This window comes from Polypterus senegalus, chromosome 3 (assembly GCF_016835505.1).
Source record: "Polypterus senegalus isolate Bchr_013 chromosome 3, ASM1683550v1, whole genome shotgun sequence".
Classification (NCBI taxonomy): domain Eukaryota; kingdom Metazoa; phylum Chordata; class Cladistia; order Polypteriformes; family Polypteridae; genus Polypterus; species Polypterus senegalus.
In genome coordinates this window covers 63,258,883-63,279,900 of record NC_053156.1, presented here as the reverse complement: position 1 = coordinate 63,279,900, position 21,018 = coordinate 63,258,883, and the positions used below count along the sequence as shown (strand labels likewise).

Genomic DNA, 21,018 nt, shown 5'->3' with positions numbered 1-21,018 from the left:
AACAGAGGCCCACTGAATCAACAAGCCAATTTAAAAGGGCAGGCTCAGATGTAGAATGCACTCTGGACCGACTGGCGGTCTGAGCAAAGGAGAGAATTAAAACAAAACTGAATGCCATAATGAACAATGCTGCACATCATTTCTCTTGACAGCTAGCACTGAGGACTCCGCCAACAAATCATTCAGCAGACGTGTGTGAAGAAATGCTGCTGGGGCCAATAGCATGACATCTGGGGACAAAGTTCTGTCTGTCAGTCAGTCAGTCTATCTAATCATTCCATCTGTAATCGGCTACGATGTTGGCCAGCAGGTGTTACCAAAAGAACTGGACGTGAAGACCGCGCAGCAACAATTTCTTACTTTGTCATCTTGTGTCACCCTACCTTCTGTATATGACGATGTCAAACGCACTGAAACCCTAAAACATGCTTTTATCATTTCTGGTACTATAAGCATGGGGAAAATGCACTGTCATTGCAAGCTACTGTAAGAAACCAAGCGGCCTTCAGAGACACTTGTGACATCATAACATTTTCAAAGTGTTTATTTTATATAAAGCAGAATAAAATATCACTCATGATACGGTTTCAAACTTGTCCTGTAGGCAGCAGGATCAGCAGTAAGTTCCTGCAAGTCCTCTTTTCATCCAAACAGCATGATCTCACAGTAAAATATAAATTTATTACACAAAGAGAGAGGAAGAAACTCTTAAAAGGAAATTATATTTAAAAAAAAAAAAAACTTTCTTTTTCCATTATGCTACACCGCTGGACCAAAAACTCTACTTTTTAAAGCACAAACATATTTCTTATATAAGAAAAGAGCAGGAAACCCTTCCAGCAAGAAATGTGGTCCAGGCTGCATGATGCATGAAGCTGCTAAAGTTACATTGATTTGTCAGTTACAACTTGGAGGTTTTGGTTCACTATACACATGCTTCTAGCATTTTCCATCCACATCCTCTCCACTTTTTCTTCTTAGAAAATCAGTCCGGAATATGCATCCAGCCATGGTGTGCAGAGCTAGGAACCTCTGAAGGAATGCAACCAATAATCCAGGCAAATGTCGGATGGGAAGTGCTGTGTGCAGCTGCTCACTAATTCCCATTACAGCTGTATTTCCAAACTTTATATACAAATTTGCCCAAGAAGGACAGCAAAGAGAGCAAAAATGTGCATCTAATCCCACCCTCACCCGGTTACAAAGCATCATTCTCCTAGACTTCCACACCACTGAAGAATTCAAGAGCTTTCAATAATGTATCCGTTCAACTTTCAAATTCAAACATTTACAACCCAAAAAGTGCCCACCACCCTTCCCTTCTGTGCTTGCTTCCCCATCACTTCCATATTTTGGTCATTAAAGAAAAAGTGATACAAATGTACACAGTCATGTTCCCAGTGTGCCTCTCTCTTTCTCCTTCTCGTTTCTCAGGTTTTGTTATTCTTAGGGTAAGATGACCCAATCACAAATTTAACGACCATTCTTGGAGTTCAGGAGTTCTGCAAAAACAGTGCATGAATCATCTTTTCTTAATGGAAATGGAACTCAGAAATATGAGTATGTACACAAAACTCACACCGTCTTCTCCGACAGTCACTGAGAGGTGGCAGCCTCTATGCCAGTAAGCTGCAGTCTACAAAACGGTTCATCCAAAGTTAGTGCTTCAGTACTTGTTGATCCCGAAGATCCTCACACCATGGAACTGAGGCAGCTTGGGAAGGAGCACACTCAGCAGGGAGCCTGTGTTGATCAGAAAGTGTGTAGCATCGTATTTGGTGTAAAAGCTGGCAAGCAGGTACCTGAATCACAAGCAAGGATTGGCAATGAGTATTGGGGCACATGACAATAATTGCATTAGCACGGACACTCGTCCAGAAAAACAGCTCAACTCAAAAAGGTGTATAAAGCCCTAGGAGGGAGCAACAGATTCATTAGGCTGCTTTTGGCTCAAGCAGTAACTTTGGAGAGTGGGTCACATGCTCAAACGTATACTCAACATTCAAGGAAAAAGTTGTGCCGCTTCCAACTATATTCTGTGAAAGCAGTTCATTGTGAAATTACCTGGTATGAATGTGTGCTGGTGTGGACCACAGTGCTGCCATGAATAGGTGCACACAACACTTTCTCACATTACCAACCCAGGCTAACCATGCAATGCTGCCGTGTGTTTCGTCTCCAGGCACACTGAACTGTTTAAGTACGGCATGATTTAAACTTAGCATTGATCTGACGGTATAATTTGTCTACAGAATATTCAATGGTGGTGCCGCCGACTCACAACAGGACACAGTAGAAGTGGCAAAATCTCCCACATCTGCATGAGTTATTCAGGATTTCTTCCCACATTCTCATCACTTGTATGTTGGAATAATAAGCATCTTTAAACTAGTGAATGCATACGTGCATACAAGTGTGCCTGCCACCTCATCTGGGATTGGTTCTTGACTTACCCCATGTACTCCAGGCAGCCCATATCCAAGGGTAAAACTGAAACCTTTAATATTGAAATCTAACAAATGTTAATGAGGATGATGGCTTGCACCTAAGCTACAGTCTAATTCCAAATAAATGAGCATTGGGCAAAAACCAAACAGCAAGGTTGTCTGCTTTGCGTTATTCCTACAGCTTTTCCCTAACACTGAGTTCTAAGCTTGAGGTGCCCTGTGTACGGGATTTTTTTTTATGTTCTTGGCATGCGTTGGCAAAACATTAGCCAGCTTGCTTTCACTACCGCATCTGTGTTAAACATGGGAGTTTCCATAACTTGCTCTTTAACACTTGCCATCAGGCGCTCCAACACCAGGGAGCTCATGTCTTTACCAGATTAAAAGTGTAAAGGGTAAGGCATGGCTGTCTACATGCATGTAAAATAGCTAACAACAATATAGTTTTTCAGTTAACATAAACAAAAAATAAAACATCGTGTCTAAACTTGATAGGGCAAACACAAAGAAAAGATGGAGAGATGCTTACAAAATGATTGGTGAGATAGTAAGGAACTTGCGCGAGGATGTGAATTGTACCCCATAGTCCATTTGCTCCCAGTGTGTGAGAAGACGAGCTTTTCCCTGGTCTGGCGTTTCAAAAGGGGTGCCTTTGACAGTGTGTAGAAATAAGTACATCACCTGAAAGAAAAGGCACAGAGCAAATTAGCCAAAAATTGAAAAATACAAAACATATCCTTTAAAAACACTTGATTTTTTTCTTAGTTTTTTTTTCATAATCAATTTCCCACATAAAATTGTGTTCTAGTGAAGCTTTTAGTTTGAAAATTACCTTGTCTGTTCTTGCAGCTTACAGTGTGGCATATGGGTTCACAATTCCATAGTTGAATTGAAAAGCCCTAAAGTTTACCAAATAAGTCCATTTTTCAAGACAAAAATGTTATTATGTATTGATCTTGAAAATACATACATATTACAAAACAGTGTATCCATGTTGTTTTAAAACTATTATTGTGAGATTCAGCCATTTTAAAAGGTCTGTCTATACATTTGCCAACAAACCATTTTGTCTTCCTCCATGTGGATTCCCCTTAGAAAGTCAACATCAAGCACAGTTATTGGATGGTGAAGCAAAGATGTGATTTGCTGTCTTTGTTCTGCTGACAACTTGGCATAATAACTGAAAAGGGCACACTTAGCATTTCTTTCATTCTTTCATTATACAGAAGCTAATTTCTTAATGTCACAAAGATTGCCTATTGCCACTACATTTTGAATACATGTGTGCCTCAGTAATAGAGAATATTGAGCAGACATGAAGTAAATAATCCAGTGACAAAACCTGAACAGATAAGACATCCATTCACCCTTCCTGTTAACCTACTTATCCAGGACAGGGTCAAGGGGGAGCTGGAGTCTATCCCAGCAAGCATCAGAAACACTGCAGGAACAATCCCTGAATGGGGCGCGAGTCCATCACAGGGCAACATCTAGGAAGAACATGAAAACTCCATGTACACGCAAAACCCAGTCTCCTTCACTGCAGAAAATGTAATTGCTGTCCTCAATACCATCCAATCACTACTCTATTTCAGGAGTCCTCAATCACGGTCCTGGAGGGCTGCAGGTTTTTGCTCCAACCCAGTTGCTTAATACGAAGCACTTATTGCTCAATTAACACTTCTGCTTCATTTTAGTTGTCTCGCTCGTTAAGATTTTGAACTCTTATTGCTTATTTTAGACTTAAACAGCTGTATTCTCAGTTTTTAATTGCATCTAATTAGCAATAACATGAAAATGACAAGAGACCAGCATTTCTCCATTAAGCTTGTTACGATTTGCACCTGTGTGTATTTCACTGCACTACTGGGTTTAATTAAACACTTTTAAGGAAAGTGAAGAGAAAAAAGTGAAGGACTGAGAATTACCCATCCATTTTAGCCTTCAAATCATTTGGATGATATCCTTAGAAAAGGGAAGAAAATCTAAGATAAGAGAATGACCTGACCTAGCCGAGTAAAAGCACTAACAAAATATGAAATTAAATTATTTTCAAGAATAGCTTTCTAATTAAGCAATGGGGTTAGAACAAAAACCTGCAGCCACTGCGGCCCTCCAGGACTGTGATTGCGGACCCCTGCTCTATTTCAACAGAATACCACATCTCCAATGGTGTGCCCACTTGACCAACAGCAATGAGCCGTCTATGGCAAAGGCAGCCTTGCGCCTTACCCCGAAGAGAAAACAGCTCTGTGTGTGTGTGTGCTCAAAGAAACACTGGCTCAATAGGCTGAATGATAATATGTACTAAATCAGTGCCACCCCATGATGCCCTGGATCGGAACAAATGGAAAGCAACATCTACAATAATCTATTCATATGTATTTCTCCACTGTAGAGTCAATAATAATAAAAATCCATCCATCTTCCTAACCTGCTTATCCCAGGCAGGGCCGCAAGGCAGCTGTGGCCTTTTCCAGCAAGCGTCGGATGCAAAGCAGGAACATTACCTGGACGGAGCGGCAGTCTATCGCAAGGCACACAAACACAGAAGCACTTGACCCACTTTAGCAGTGCCAGTTCTCTATTATATTTGAGCGTGTATCTGTCTTTTGTTATAAGCCATAACCTAACCCCTGCAGAAATGGAAGTGCAAATGCAAAAGCTGGATTATAAGCAGAATATGGCATGGGTGCTGGGGGCTTTTGGAAAGTCATAACTCCACATACGCTGGAGGCAGTCAGCAAACAAGCAAACAGGAAATGTTTTATCTCAAGAAAATCACTTCCAAGAATCTGTGATAAATAGTTATTTCTAGTTTCCTTTCATTATCACAAGGATGCCTCAAATATGGAAGGCATGTTTTCTTAAGTAAAAACCTTTGCTACTTCAAAATGGAAGTATTTGATAAGTTTTAAGGCTTTTTATTAACCTACGAACCTATTTACGCTCCATTTGTAAGCTGCAAGAATAGAAATGGTATTTCTGAAATTTATAAATAAAAAAGCTGCACTTTAGAATGCAAATGTGCATGGCAAACTATCCATCCATCCTCTTCCGCTTATCTAATGTCAGTTCGCGGGGGCAGCAGTTTGAGCAAAGATGCCCAGATTTCTCTCTCCCCAGCCACTTCTTTTAGCTCTTCCACGAGAATCCCGAGGCGTTCCCATGCCTGCCGGGAGACACAGTCCCTCCAGCGTGTCCTGGGTCTTCCCTGGGGCCTCCTCCCAGTTGGACGTGCCCGGAACACCACACCAGGGAGGCATCCTGATCAGATGCCCGAGCCACCTTATCTGACTCCTCTCAATGCGGAGGAGCAGCGGCTCTACTCTGAGCCCCTCTCGGATGACTGAGCTTCTCACCCTATCTTTAAGGGAAAGCCCATACAGCGGAGGAAACTCATTTCAGCCTCTTGTATTCGCGATCTCGTTCTTTCGGTCACTACCCATACCTCATGACCGTAGGTGAGGGTAGGAACGTAGATCTTAAATTGAGAGCTTTGCCTTATGGCTCAGCTCCTTTTTCACCACGGCAGACCGATGCAGAACTCGCATCACTGTGGACACCCCACCGATCCGCCTGTCGATCTCACGCTCCATTCTTCCCTCACTTGTGAACAAGACCCCGAGATACTTGAACTCCTCCACTTGGGGCAGGATCTCGCTCCCAACACTGAGAGGGCACTTCACCCTTTTCCGGCTGATGACCATGGTCTCGGATTTGGAGGTGCGGATTCCCATTCCAGCCGCTTCACACTCAGCTGTGAACCGATCCAGAGAGAGCTGAAGATCACGGCCTGATGAAGCAAACAGGACAACATCATCTGCACAAAGCAGTGACCCAATCCTGAGGCCACAAAACCGGACCCCCTCAACACCCTGGCTGCGCCTAGAAATTCTGTCCATAAAAGTTATTAACAGAATCGGTGACAAAGGGCAAAGTTTTGCTGGAGGTGTCAGTTGAAGATGCTTCTGACAGGGAACTCTGCCAGACATTCCCAGCAGATCCTCACAACACATTTGGGCCTACCAGTCCTAACCGGCATCCTCCCCCACCATCGAAGCCTACTCACCACCAGGTGGTGATCAGTTGACAGCTCCGCTCCCCTCTTCACCCGAGTGTCCAAGACATGTGGCCGCAATCAGACGACACAACCACAAAGTTGATCATCCAACTGAGGCCTAGTGTGTCCTGGTGCCAAGTGCACATATGAACACCCCTATGCTTGAACATGGTGTTCGTTATGGACAATCCATGATGAGCACAGAAGTCCAATAACAAAACACAGCTCGGGTTCAGATCGGGGGGGCCATTCCTCCCACTCATGCCCTTCCAGGTCTCAATGTCATTGCCCACATGAGCACTGAAGTCTCCCAGCAGTACAAGGGAGTCCCCAGAGGGTATGCCCTCTAGCACCCCCTCCAGGGACTCCAAAAAGGGTGGGTACTCCAAACCGCTGTTTGGCGCATACGCACAAACAACAGTCAGGACTTGTGCCCCCACCCGAAGGTGGAGGGAGGCCACCCAGGGTAAACCCCAATGTACAGGCTCCAAGTCGGGGGGCAATAAGTATGCCCACACCCGCTCGGTGCCTCTCACCGGGGACAACTCCAGAGTAGTAGAGAGTCCAGCCCCTCTCAAGGCGATTGGTTCCAGAGTCCAAGCTGTGCATCGAGGTTAGCCCAACTATATCTAGCCAGAACCTCTCGACCTCATGCACTAGCTCAGGCTCCTTCCCCTTCAGAGAGGTGGCATTCCACGTCCCAAGAGCCAGCTTCTGTAGCCGAGGATCGGACCGCCTTCGGCCACCACCCAACTCACACTGCACCCAACCTCCTTGACCCCTCCCATAGCTGGTGAGCCCACGTGAAGGGGGACCCATGTTGCCTCTTCAGGCTGTGCCCGGCTGAGCCCCATGGGTGCAGGGCCGGCCACCAGACGTTCGCCATCGAGCCCAACCTCCAGGCCTGGCTCCAGAGGAGGACCCCGGTCCGGTGACCTGCGTCCGGGCGAGAGAAAACACAGTCCAAATTTTTATTCATCATAGAAGATCTGTTGAACCGCTCTTTGTCTCATCCCTCACCTAGGACCAGTTTGCCTTGAGTGGCCCTACCAGGGGCATAAAGCCCCGGACAACAGAGCTCCTAGGATCATTGGAACACACAAACCCCTCCACCACGATAATATTTACCATGATTGTGAAGACATAACTGACTTGAAAAATACTGAACTTATCCCTTAACATTTTGTGCATCACACCATGCAAGATAATCTTTTAAACTATATCTCCAAGTTTTGAAAAATATCTCAGGGTGTGACTAGAAACAAAAAAATGCCTGAATATTGCATCAGTCTGTCATGAACACAAAAAATGACTACCAGTTCCTGGAAATTGTCTTATCTATATGGTATAATTGTAAGTCCTATTCCACAACCTTTTTACGTATATCAATAAAATGTAAAAACACAGATCCATTAAGTGTAATATATATGCAGCTTTGGTCACCTAAGGATAACTTCATTTAAATTTAACACCGCTAAATCCCAGTGGTCAACTACAGTGTACCTAAAGCAGTAAAATGATCATGGTATCACAAGAAATACAATATCAGCAGGAGGTCATGAACAATTGAGTCCTGCTGTGGTGTGGTGTTTGGCCCCAACTGTATGTCGCATTACACATTAACTGGGTGACAGCTGTGAGTCATGCAATGTCATGATCTAGTCATATGGTGCAAAGGGACAAACAAAAAAAAAATAAAATAACAGTAACACAAAATTACATTGTGCTTATTAATTTAAGCAGATAAAACAAAAGTTTTCACACAAAAAGCCTTCCTTCCAGTCATAACTTTACAGCATTATAAAGTACATTTCAAATTAAACGGGTGAGTAACATCATCAGTAAATAAAGCTCCTCTATTTCACCTAGCATTCTGGATTTAAATTGCACTCCTGATCATTCTCCCTGTGTCTGTGTGAGTTTTCCTCCACATTACTCAGTTTTCGTAACAAATTGGCCAAGATGTGAGGGTTGGGTGCTGATTCCAAACTTGCCTGAGTAAGGATGTGCGTTGGCGTAATGAACTGTCAAGGGCAGCTGATCAGACAGACTATACTTTATTTGTACCAAGGGCAAAACTTTAGCTTTTTCCAGAAGCTCAAGAAATATTATTGTAACAAACAAAAAGAAACTCTCTCAAATACACATAAAAGAATCTCAAAAAAGAAGGAAACGTCTGGCTTGTCTAAAGTAAGACAGCAGTCCCTGTGAGGGATTATCGAAATGTGCTGCTGTAGGCATAATGAAGCCCCATTAGCACTTCTTGATACACTTCTGCGGACTAAAAGCATGTTAAACAGCGTGGTGTAGAGGCCTGTGCTTTCCTGCCTTGTGCCTGGATGCTGCCTTAAGACCTTGGCTTCCCCATAATCCTGTACTGGAAGAAATGGATGAATGGACAGATAAAGAACCTACCATGAACTTTAGAAATTGTTTTAGAGGTATATATACAGCATAAATCAAACTAAATCCATCACCAAATCTGCTTAAGGATTTTAATCTATAGTCATATAGTATGGTCTAATAAAACAACTAAAAATGTACTTTTAAATATTAAATATGAGCATGCAATACATGCATTATATGAAATATAGTATTTAAAAATGTGTGATTTAAAGAATACCTTCAAAGACACTTTCTAGGTGATCAGGAAAGGTTGCTGCCTGAAACAGCTCTGTAACCGTTTTGAAACCAATGCAAAGAGATGGTACACCATTAAAACCAAAGAAGGTGCTGCCCTAAGTACACAGGCACAGGTTTGAAGCTCCCTGATCACTCTTCATAAATCCATGCCATTTCTTGGTATGGCGTCATCACTGTGATTCAGTGAAACTGTCAACTGACTATTTATTAGGCTAACTTAAGTGTGCAAGTCATAGTCTGCTCAAATGTAAAGTGTGATTCATCTGGGACGAGTAGTGTGTGAATACTGCTGCAGTTTTCTTACACAAGGCTGTAGTAGGAGCTACTGTACATGTGGGCTTCACAAGTAATAAACTCTTGATAATGGTTAGTACTTAAGCACAGGCAAATCATTTTTAACAGACTGTATGCCTCTGAAGTGCAGTGTCCAAACACCAGGATGTAATATTCTTACACATAGCATGAATTCAGACAAGTCCATTCCTTTTAAGTTTAAGATGATAAACAAATTAGTTATCTTTGGAAGCTGCGCACCAGCTCCTGAGACCCACATTGTAAAGCCCATGAGCTTTAGTGGGCAAGACAGTCTTGAAACACAGTGTTGCCACCCAGTCGCTTCACACATTTTAATGAAATGTGTTAATAAAAATATTTACTAACAGGGGTTACCCCCATGCTCAACAAGGAGTCCAAGCATAATAAAAAGTATAATGACATTACCTGGAGTGACAAAACAAATTAACTGACTGCAGACTCTAAACAAATAAAAAATCTTTATTATTTTTGCATTCTTTTATACTATTATTTCCAACATATGACTGTCCCATACTGATAACACGCTGATGATTGGAGCTGTAGGCTTGAGGTTTACAATTTAATGTCTTAATCAATGGGCCAGGTCCAATTGCTTCTGATGCAGTCAGTATATTAGATTAGATAGATACTTTATTAATCCCAAGGGGAAATTCACATTATCAGTCAAGCAAAACGTTGGATGATCCTACACAACAAATTCTTGCAAATTCAACCCATCAGTATCATTGCCACCACCAAGAAATCTGCCTATAGTATTCAGACATACTGCGAACACACTTTAAAAACATAAATCACACTGCTTACCAGGTTGTGAATGACATTGGTCAGAGTCCACACCAGTGGCACGCTCAAGAAGGGAATGCTGAGAAGAACCAAGTGTAGAAGACTTACAAATATAAGATAAGCCAGCCAGATCCCACGGCTGTTCATGACCCTCGTGTTGGGGTTCACTTCACTGTGGGCCACCCCGACGTTCATTGTGCTGGAAAAGACAAGAAAATGGACCTTGAGATTTCGATCAGATCTACTACTCCACTCAGCACTCAGTACTTAAACGTTGTCGGTTTTGAAAAACAAAACGATTGTAAATACTTTAAAACGTCAAATTTAACTACATTCCAAAACAATGTCACATACATACCGCATAAATAGCTCTGCTTACATTCTTCAAATCCCGCAAATCTTGTCAAACTACAAGGTGCTGCTTCAGAGATGGTAAACTTTCTGGTACCCTAACAGCAGCACACACACACACAGGAATGGATTGGAACCCGAACAAAGACGGTGACGTTTTCGACAGTGATGCAAACCTCAACCCTGCACCTCTCAACCTGCAGCACAACGCCACTTATGATGAATTAGTCGAGTCTCGCCCTCCCCAAGATGCTTTTCCGCCAAGGTCCTCCCGATTCGCCGCCGGAAAAGTCCTAATCTTCCTGCCTACACTTCGTCCCAGTATTCCTGCTGTATACTTTACTCACCCAAGTATCCGCGGTCACGCCCTCTAATCCGGGCCGACTCCAACACTTTGTGCACGTCTTTTTTCTTCCAAGCCGCTACAGTCGCAGACTGAACCGAACCAAGCCTGGCTGCGCTACACACCGACTTCCTGTCTCCATCGCAAAGGAACCGTGTCAAAATAAAAGATACAGGTTTTACTTCCTTTAGAGAACACTCAACTTCCTATCATCGTAAATAGATCATGTATCAAAATAATAGTCCTCAGACGTCTACGTGTAACGTAATTCAGCGATTTGAATCCTATCAATTAATCCCAAAGGGATTGATGGCACAGGACAAAAAATGCAATCGATCAATCAACAGATAGATAAATACTATCTTTAATATTGCACATAAGTAGCAAAATAAATACAAGTGACTTTAAAGAGTATAAACATTTAGTTTTAGATGTCGGAAGGAAGTACTGAATCGTCTAATAGCAATCCCCCAGAGGCGATTATTGGCACACCATGGAGGAATAAGCCTGTAGCTAAACATGTTCCAAGAGAGCGCCTCCTGGAGTGGATGGAGGGGATTTTTCATTATAGCTTCCAATTTTACTTCATTTTCTTTTCCACAACCGCTTCCAATGTGTCCAGGGTTAGTGAATTCCCCTGGAGACCACAGTGTAGGTCAATATATTGGCCACAGAGGCAGCCTTAGGGGTGTGCAGGACCTACGACTGACCAACCCCACGCGGGGCCGGTTATGTCAAACGCTGTTACCGGTATGTGTGGACTGTATAAACTTGTGTGCGACTTTAATAAAAAATAATGTTAACAAACACCAGATTTTCTCATTACAGCATTCAGGTAAATTTTTGCAAGGTAACATGCGGACTTTATCAAAATATAACTGGAGAATATAACTTAACAGATCCGCTCGATTTGGACGCGCAGACCTCAAAAGCGGGGCCCTCTTAGGCACGGGGCCTGGGGTGGTCGCTGTACTCACCCCCCCAAAACGGGGCTCTTGACTGACTACTATGGATTGAGAGAACATTTTCATGAACTTGCTGCATACATCAAAAGACCTGAGTGTCCTTAATTAGTACTGTCTGCTCTGGCCCTTCTTGTACAGTAGCACTGCACCACTTCTACATCCTCTTCTTGAATGGTGACTAGTCTCAGAGGTTCAATGGCACACCAGAAGTGGTCCTCCCTGCGTCACAATACAAGTCTGCTACAAGTCTTCTGTACTCTGAGTCTTCTCCATTATTAATGCAGCTTATGATGGAGGAGCCATCTGTGAATGTCTGTAGATGGCAAGTACTGGTATTATACTGGAAGTCCAAACAGCAAGGGAGACAGGACAGTTCCCTGAGATGCCCCAGTAATACACATCATCATTTGTGACACACAGATCCTCAGCCTCTGAAATTGCTGTCTGTTGGTCAGTTACTCCATGATGCAGGAGACTGTGGAAGCAGCAAGATGAACAGCTTTAAGCTTTTTCTCCAGTCAACGAGGAGAATGGCGTTAAAGGCACAGGAAAAATCAAAGAACATTATACTTACGGTGGAGCCGGTTTTGTCTAAGTGTGCATAGGTTCTATGGAGCATGTAGATCAGAGCATCCTCTGCATGTACAGTATGTGCACTTGTTAGGCAAATTGCAGAGGATCAAGATGTTCTGAAACCAGTTGTTGGAACTGTTTCAGGACCAGCCTCTCAAAAGGTCTCCATGATGTATGAAGTAACAGCACCTGTTCTGAAGTCTTTGGGATCACTAGAATTCCCTTTCTTTGACACTGGGAACACACTGGATGTTTTCCACAGCTGCAAAGCCTTCTCCAAACTCAGGTATAGGTAGAACAGGTGCTGAAGGACTCCACAGAGCTGGCTGGCACATGTTTTAAGGAAGCTGGAGTTGATTTCATGTGGCACATAATAAGAAAAAAGAGACAAAAAATACAACTTAAAAAAGAAAGTGTAAATGGTGTCTATGTGTTGAAATCCTTGAATGAAACTGGGGTGGACTATAATGTTGTCTTCTCTCTCTCATTTACTTGGGGGATCTGACTATGACCTTTGTTATGCATTCAAGTGATCTGCTGCCAAGTGTGAAGCAGCAGGATCTGCAATTCCAAGTCTAAAGTCATGGTTCTCTCCTGGAAAAGAGTAGGTTGCTTTCTCCAGATGAGAGGGGAACTATTACCCTTAGTGGAGGTGTAGTATCTCAGGCTCTTGTTCACGAGTGATGTGTGAAAGAATAATGTAGAGGTAACAGTAGTTCATTATTTTGGTTTGCAGTGCACATTGAAATATATAAGCACTTGTTTTTCTAATGTCATGAAGAGACTGCTGAAATGGTCAAGAAAATAAGCAGAATGTTCCAGGGGATGGTTCAAGAAACTGGCTGATGTAATGTTCTTTTATGCACCAAGTAAGACTTGCTAGTTGGCACGTACGTATACAGTTTTCATAACAGAATAAGAGCTGAATTCAAGAGATATGAAGAACAAGGATATTGTTTTATTTTAGGCTGGTTGTGCTCAATGCTAAAACATCTCATGTCTTTTAAACAGAGTATGATATGTAAACATTAATTCAGCACTGATATGCAAATTCAATTGTCTATAAATATAACCCTCTACCTGTACATTTTGGGCTTTCCGACCATGCTGTATCAGACTGCTGTGATGAGCGCTCCCTCTTCAGCATTCTCTGTAAGAGCGAATAAAGGACGCAGTGGAGAGGCTTCATCCTTCCTGATTACTGACTTAAACAGGTTTTGTCAAACGTGTCCTACTAGAGGATACATTTCTTTCTTTAATTAAGATGTCAATTTCTGCCACAGATGTAAAAAATGGCAATGTGAGATTATTTAATATTTCAAACGAAATGCAAAACAAATACTGTACTAAATACAAAAGATTATTAGCTTGAATTTTGTATCATACCAAATGCAACAAAATATCCTTTAAACACCATGTTAATCAAGTAAATAAAATATATCTTAACTGAACAATTTTTTGCAGAATTCACCTCCTAGCTTTTGCTCTTGTGAAGTCTTTAATGACATCAAGAAAACTCGCTTGACATGCAAGACTGTTCAGTCTTTCTTATATAAGACATAAGAAACTTGAAAAACAAGAGGAGCCCATTCAGTCCATCAGATTTTCTTGTTTAGCTAATAGCTAAGCTATTCCTGTATCTCATCCAGATTCTTCTTAAAAGTTGTCAAGGTTTCTGCTTCAACTACATGTCTCTGTAGTTTGTTGTTCCAGAGTCCAACTATTTGCATAACGAAGTGCTTCCTGGCTTCAGCCCTAAATGCACATCCCCTTAATGTCCACTGCTGTCCTCGAGTGATTTACCCTTAAACTGAAAATGTTCTGCTGGATCTACTTTATCAATGCCTTTGAGAATTTTGAAAACCTGGATCGGATCCCCACAGAGTGTCTTCTCTACTCGAGACTAAACAGGTTTACATTTTTTGAGTCTGCTGGAGTACAACATGTCCTTAAGTTCTGGGATGTGTCTGCTTGTTCTTCTATGCAGAGGTTCACATGCTGCTATGTCTTTCTTGTAGCACACAACACCCCAGATGCAGTGTTGCTAGTGCATTGGATAGTCTGTGTATAGCATTTCTTGATTTATATTCCACAATTTTTATGATATAACCTAACATTTTATTTGCCTTTTTAATTGCTTCTGCAAATTGATTACAAAATGAAAATGTGGTGTCAACATAAACCCCTAATTCTTTTTCAGGGGTTGCTTTTCTTTAGGAGACTGTCTCACATTTTGTATTTATAACTGATGTTTCTTTATCAAATTGCTTTGAATCCAATAAATGCTAGAAGGGACTCTACTCTGTTGGGCCCTTGAGCAAGGCCCTTAACCTGCAACAGCTTTGTCCTGGGTAAGACGTTAATCTGTGTCCAGCCCCATGAGCAGGTCCTCCACCTTACAGAAAAAACTTGGGGGCTGGTGGTAGGATTGGCACTCCAGCCACTGTAAAAAAACTCGCACTGTTCCAGTGTGGTGCACAGCTGCATTCGGGTCCAAGTCCAGGTGGTTCTTTGTGTGGTGGATGTGGCAACATGCAGTAAAATCAGCGCATGCTCCCAACTGCTCTCTCTTTCCTTATCCCCTATGTAGCACTTTGCAGTTTTCTACATTAACCTGCATTTTCCAAGTGTTCATCCAGTTCTGAAACTTGCCCAAGTCTTCTTGAACTGTTTTTGTTGTCTCTTCAGTGCCTGCTATTCTTCTAATTTTCATATCATGTGCACGTTTCAAAAGCTTACCTCCTGCACCAGAATCAATGTTATTTAACAAATTTTAAGTAATTGTGAAAAGTTTAAATTATTGAATAGAAAAGATTGATTCTCATAAGCATTACTTCACACTTAAAAATAAAGGTGCCAGAGTGGTTCTTTAAAGCGATGCCTTTGAGGAAACATTTTTGGTTTCCTAAAGACACATCCAAATGAAGACTCCAGAAAGAACCTTTATTTATATAGAACTATAACAGGCTCCATACAGTAAAGAACCATGAATAGTAAACAGATTTGTGAAATACCAATGGGTCATGATTTTTAAAGGACTCTTGCTGCATACAATGATACAGCTTAAGTCTAGATTTTCTTAGGTAGCCTATACATACATTAAAGATTTCAAGTTTTATTTTCTGCATATTTGGAAGTTTTGTTTTGTTTTTTGTTTTTTTTTTTAAAAAAAAAAGAAATAACTTCATATGCAAAGAAAACTTCCCAGAAAAAAAAATGCTTTGTCAAGAAAAAATTCTAAGATGAAACACATAACGCAGTAAAGAACCATATAATGCCATTAAAGAACCGGTATTTTTAAGAGTGCTGCTGAGCTAAAGAATAATTTTTTAGATAGATAGATAGATAGATAGATAGATAGATAGATAGATAGATAGATAGATAGATAGATAGATAGATCTAATAAAAGGGATAGTTAGATAAAAACTAAAATTTAAAACTTTTAAAACTTACAAATCAAGTAACAGTATTTGCGCACACTGTGAATTAAATATTTTTATTACTAATCTGATTATTTGTCTCATTGAGTCAGTCAGATATTATGTTTTAGCCAGTAGTCTCTGTATGTTAGCACATGCCTATTAACACACACAACGTCTACAATTTTACCAAAAATAGCTGTTTGTATTCAAATTGCGTATAAAGTGATCAGTACATGACGATCCACTTACAAGTACATAAACCGGCATCTGCTTTAACATTTATTTAAATTAATAACTACTATTAGTAATTACGGTAAGTCTCAATGTTTATTACTTGTCAATAAAAATAATTGAGTAATTTGCAAGTCTACAACACGCCGGTAACGTTACATTTTCATTCCAGTTCCGGTTCAGCAATTCTGGACGGAAAGCCTGAGTCGGCGCCGGGCACAGTGGCCAGTTTGTAACCTACCATTAACCGAAACAGCACAATTTCGGGGTGGTGAGCGGAAGACCTGAGTGCCCGAAGAAAACCCACGCAAATTGTTATAATTTTCTTTTCCAAAAGTAATCATTTGTGTCTCAGCACATATTTATAGAATGCTGAAAATCCCAAATCATCAGTAATGGTGTGGAAATATATCTACATATATCTATCCATGCGAATCCTCAGATGATATTTTAATTAGCTGTTTCCACTCTTATAAAGAGTTAATAACACTGCTGTCAAAAAACACAGCAGCTACAAAGCACAAGGTATTGCGAATGTTTAGAGGCACTTGGCTCTAAGACTGGTGGGCGTGTCTTTGGATTTAAATTAGATATTGGTGGGAGGGCCGCGTTAGTTCTGTTTTAGCCAAATTTTGATGATTTAGTCAGGTGGATCATAACTGTTACTATTAACATACGTACCGAATACGTTTAGCTGCAGTGCACATTTTTAGAATGTGACTGTTAGGCTTTTGTTTTTACAGGGGGAAGCATGCGATGTAGAAGTCCTCATATTTCTGTTCCCAGGATCCAACCCATCCTTACGTCAACGTAAGTGAGACTAGTTCCAGTTCTGGGAAGGCCTGCCTACCACCACAGAGCGCATGCTGCAGGAAGGAGAACATGATGTCCAAGGTCGGGGCTTGGGGGATTTCAGATTACATTTGTGTTATGTAAGACACAGACTACATACACCTAACGCTCCGGTAATTTTCCCAAAAATAGCCTATGAATGTCGGAGCTGGTGACGAACCTGACGAGAAGGACGGCCCCGTTCTGCAGTCCTGTTATTACACGTGTACGCACACACCGTCCTGATCGTCTGCGGAATATTTGCGGATGTAAAATGAAGCACTTCCTCTTCTAAACAAAGGATAACTTGCCGACTTCCGAAGAGCATCCGCTCACTTCCTAGCTTACAGTTAGTTAATTTATGAATGAACACAAAGATATTTTGGTGGAATGGTGCTACTACAGGGTCAGCGCATTAAAATTCCAAGCGCGTTTTTAAGTTACCGCTTATAGTAAAATACCCATAGTACAGGAAAGGGGAATTTTAATGCCAATAAGCAGCAAGGAGTTACTAAAGTTGACCTGAGTACTCCAATCTGGATTTCCCGTGGGACACACACTTTAAGATTAATTTACAATCTAGAATATGATTTAACTCCGTCAATTTTGATGTCAACATGATTTAAAGTAAAAGAGTAAATGCTGACACAATAATCAGTGAAATAGTAGACTGAGCCGACAAATATAAACAAAGGAGGCCTTTTGTTCAAATTCCACGCCAGATTTAACCAAAGAGCAGTGTATTCTCATGAATGTGCGTAGGACACATCACAATCTGTTCTATTCCAGACATTTACTCTGTGATAACTGTTGATGGCCAGCCACAAATTCATGAAATTTACAATACTAAGGCACGTATTGCAGCTGCACCTTAATAGTTTGTATGACTGGAGAAACTCCTATGCTTTCGTGCACAGGAACAACATCTAAACTGCTGCAAGTGATGTGCTTCCTGGTGATGTCATCTGACATTTAACTCAATCCCCACCCTGCATAACACCAACAGGCCCAATACACTTCCCCTGCTGACCTGTAAATCCTCCCGGCTACACCTTCTTCTTCTTCTTCTTCTTCTTCTTCTTCTTCTTCTGCTGCTCCTGTTAGGGGTTGCCACAGCGGATCATCTTGTCCGCATGTTGATCTGGCAACATTTTACACCGGATGCCCTTCCTGACATAACCCTCCCCATTTGTCCAGGTTTGGGACCTGCACGAAGACACACACTGGTTTGTGCATCCCCTGTGGCTGCCAACTACACCAAGTGTTTTAAATGAAATAAGATTAGATCAATTTTATTAATCCCATGGGGACATTGAGTTTTGTCATGGAGTGGGTGGGACACGCCATGACATGTTCCAGTATGGACATTTGCAATATGGTAACTTCTAGTGGCCAGTTGTAAACACGTGACGCCTAGGTTACAGTGGCACTTTCTTAACACTTTAAAAAGAGAGAATCCTTCATAGAGGAACAGCCTCCAAGCTGCTGCACATTAGCTAGGATCTAAGTCACCCTCATCTTATGTAGCACTGATGAACCACTAAAAACAACATTAAGCTTAGGCACCCTAAGAAAGATGCATCAAGCCAAAAGTGCATTAAAGGCTTTTAACACCACAGTGGATGCAGTAGACATAAGACCATATTAAGAGAAAACAAACAATCAACTGCTATAAACTATGTTGATCTAAACTCAGCGGCAGACTGGAGTATCACAAAGACAAACAACACAAGTATACAGTATGCGCAATATAATCACATTCAAGCATCCTACCATAATGTCCTGCCACAACTGTATTTTGTCACCCACAATGTGCTATTTCTTCACTTTAATATCAGATTGGGAGGCAGAGATCTGTAATTAGTAACAAGAAAAATCATTTTGCACAAAATTTGCAAAACACGAGGTGTTTCTTTCTAATCACTGTCACACACGTGCGATTAAAGGATAGTCAACTGGCTCAATTGCATGTGAAAGCACGAGAAATGGGGATCAGGAACATGGTATTAATACTCTTCTCTCCTTTGCATCTACAGGAAAATGCCAAAATAAAAATCCTGTACCTCATTTAACGCGCCGATCTTCACTAGCACCCACACGATGAAGACAGTTTCCTTCCGACTCCATGGAATAACCTCACTTTTGGTTCCGCCCTAATCCTAATAACTTCAGTTCCGTCCACTGTTTCTGACGTCATCTCCGGTCTTCCCCAATCATCATCATATCCGTTTTTTCAATTTCCTCCTGTCGTTGATTTTTCCCTATGTCTGAGGGGGTGTATACACCACCTCAACTTGTTGAAACCGCACAGGGAGAGGGAGGCAGATCTCCTCCCTGACCAACCCTGATCCTTTTCTCAGAAAAAAATAGTCTCAATCAGGTCTCTAAGTTTGATGCATAGCCTATGCCCCAAGTAGATGAACTCCTCGAGAGGCTGGGAAATACACAATACATAACTACTCTTGACATGGCGAAGGGATACTGGCAAATTCTCTTAATGGACTCTGCAAAAGAAAAAACCTCCTTTAGCACCCCTAGTGGACACTGGCAATACATGGTTCTCCCATTTGGATTGCACGGAACACCAGCAACCTTCCAGCATTTGGTGGACAGAGTGTTAAAGCACCACAGTTCATATAGTGCCGCCTACTTAGATGACATTATCATCTATTCCGACACATGGGAAGAACACATGTTGCAGGTCTGCTCAATTTTGGTGACACTAGCTTGTTCTGGTCTACGTATCAATGCAAAGAAATGCTTCTTCGGGTTGAACGAAGCCAGATACTTGAGCTACCTAGTGGGCAGAGGAACCATTAGATCACAGTGTTCCAAAGTTGATGTCATTCTGAACTGGTCCTGACTGACCACCAAGGGGCAGATATAAGCCTTCCTGGGTTTATCAAGCTACTACCACCAGTTTGTACCTGGCTTCTTGGAGAGAGCTACGCCCTTGACCAGTTGTACAAAGAAGAGGGCTCCTTTTAATGTGGTATGGGATAAAGAGGCTGAGCTTGCATTTTGTGACCTAAAAGAGGCCCTTATGTCAGCACCAATATTGAGGACTCCTGATTTTAATGCTCCTTTTATTCTCTAGACCTATGCTTCGGAGACAGGTCTTGGTGCCGTGCTGAGCCAAAGTATCGATGGTGCTGAACACCCCGTGATGTACCTGAGTCGGAAACTGCTAGACCAGGAGACCAGGTATGCGGCGGTGGAACGGGAGGCCCTGGTGATTAAATAGGTACTATCTATTTGGACTGGAGTTCACCTTAGTTACGGATCATACAGCCCTCCAGTGGATGGCCATACACAGGGAATCGAACTGTTGTGTGGTTCAAGGTCGTTTATTGTCATGGTACTCTCCAAGCCAATGCCGATGTACTTTCCTGTGTTTTCAACCTCTCGGTTTGGGATGGCCAACCCGACAGGTCTAGGCTGGGGGGCTTGGGGGGTCGTGTCACACACTCACGATTTGGGGACAGTCAGCCGGAGAAATGGGGATCAGGAACACAGTATTAATACTCTTCTGTCCTTTGCATCTACAAGAAAACTCCAGAATAAAAAGCCCATACTTCATTTAACGCTCTGATCTCCACCAGCACCCGCACGATGAAGACAATTTCCTTCTGACTCCATGGAATGACCTCACTTCCAGTCGTGTCCTAATGACTTCAGTTCCATCCTCTGTTTCTGATGTCATCCCCGGCCTTCCCCAATCATCATTACATCCGTTCTTTCAATTTCCTCCTTTCATTGATTTTTCCCTATAAAAGCTCCGCAACACCATGTTTTGTTGTCAAATGTGTATTTTCATTTAATTTTGACCTGGTTGCCAATGACTGGATCCTGCAGCCAGTATACGGGGATGCTCCCCAACTCTTAATCTGTGTCATTTGTTTCATTTATCACATCACGTACAACAGCATGGCAAAATTTATTCTTGTACAGAGCCATGAAACGGGAAACATGGCCGAATAGCAGTTATATATGCGAGCATTTTGGACGTGCTTTTCTGGTTCTAAAAATCCATTGGACTGGGTTCTTGCTT

At 41.9% G+C, this 21,018-nt stretch overlaps 1 protein-coding gene across 1 annotated transcript; it reads right to left on the bottom strand.

Annotated features, from left to right (window-relative positions):
* Window positions 1–526: 526 nt before the first annotated feature.
* ormdl2 (ORMDL sphingolipid biosynthesis regulator 2) lies at window positions 527–11,111 on the bottom strand. Its single transcript, XM_039747346.1, has 4 exons — window positions 10,950–11,111; window positions 10,273–10,450; window positions 2,977–3,128; window positions 527–1,802 (listed from the first exon to the last, which is right to left on the bottom strand). Exons 2-4 carry the CDS (start codon window positions 10,444–10,446, stop codon window positions 1,667–1,669), a joined length of 462 nt encoding a protein of 153 aa, XP_039603280.1. The 5' UTR covers window positions 10,447–10,450; window positions 10,950–11,111; the 3' UTR covers window positions 527–1,666.
* Window positions 11,112–21,018: the final 9,907 nt, after the last annotated feature.

Bases quoted from the DNA above. Each gene is read 5' to 3' on its own strand.
- ormdl2 (XM_039747346.1), bottom strand. From the start codon at position 10,446: ATGAACGTCGGGGTGGCCCACAGTGAAGTGAACCCCAACACGAGGGTC. The intron at 3,129-10,272 runs GTAAGCAGTGTG...CTTTTCTTTCAG, and splicing joins CCAATGTCATTCACAACCTG to GTGATGTACTTATTTCTACA. The intron at 1,803-2,976 runs GTAAGCATCTCT...CTTGTGATTCAG, and splicing joins ACTATCTCACCAATCATTTT to GTACCTGCTTGCCAGCTTTT.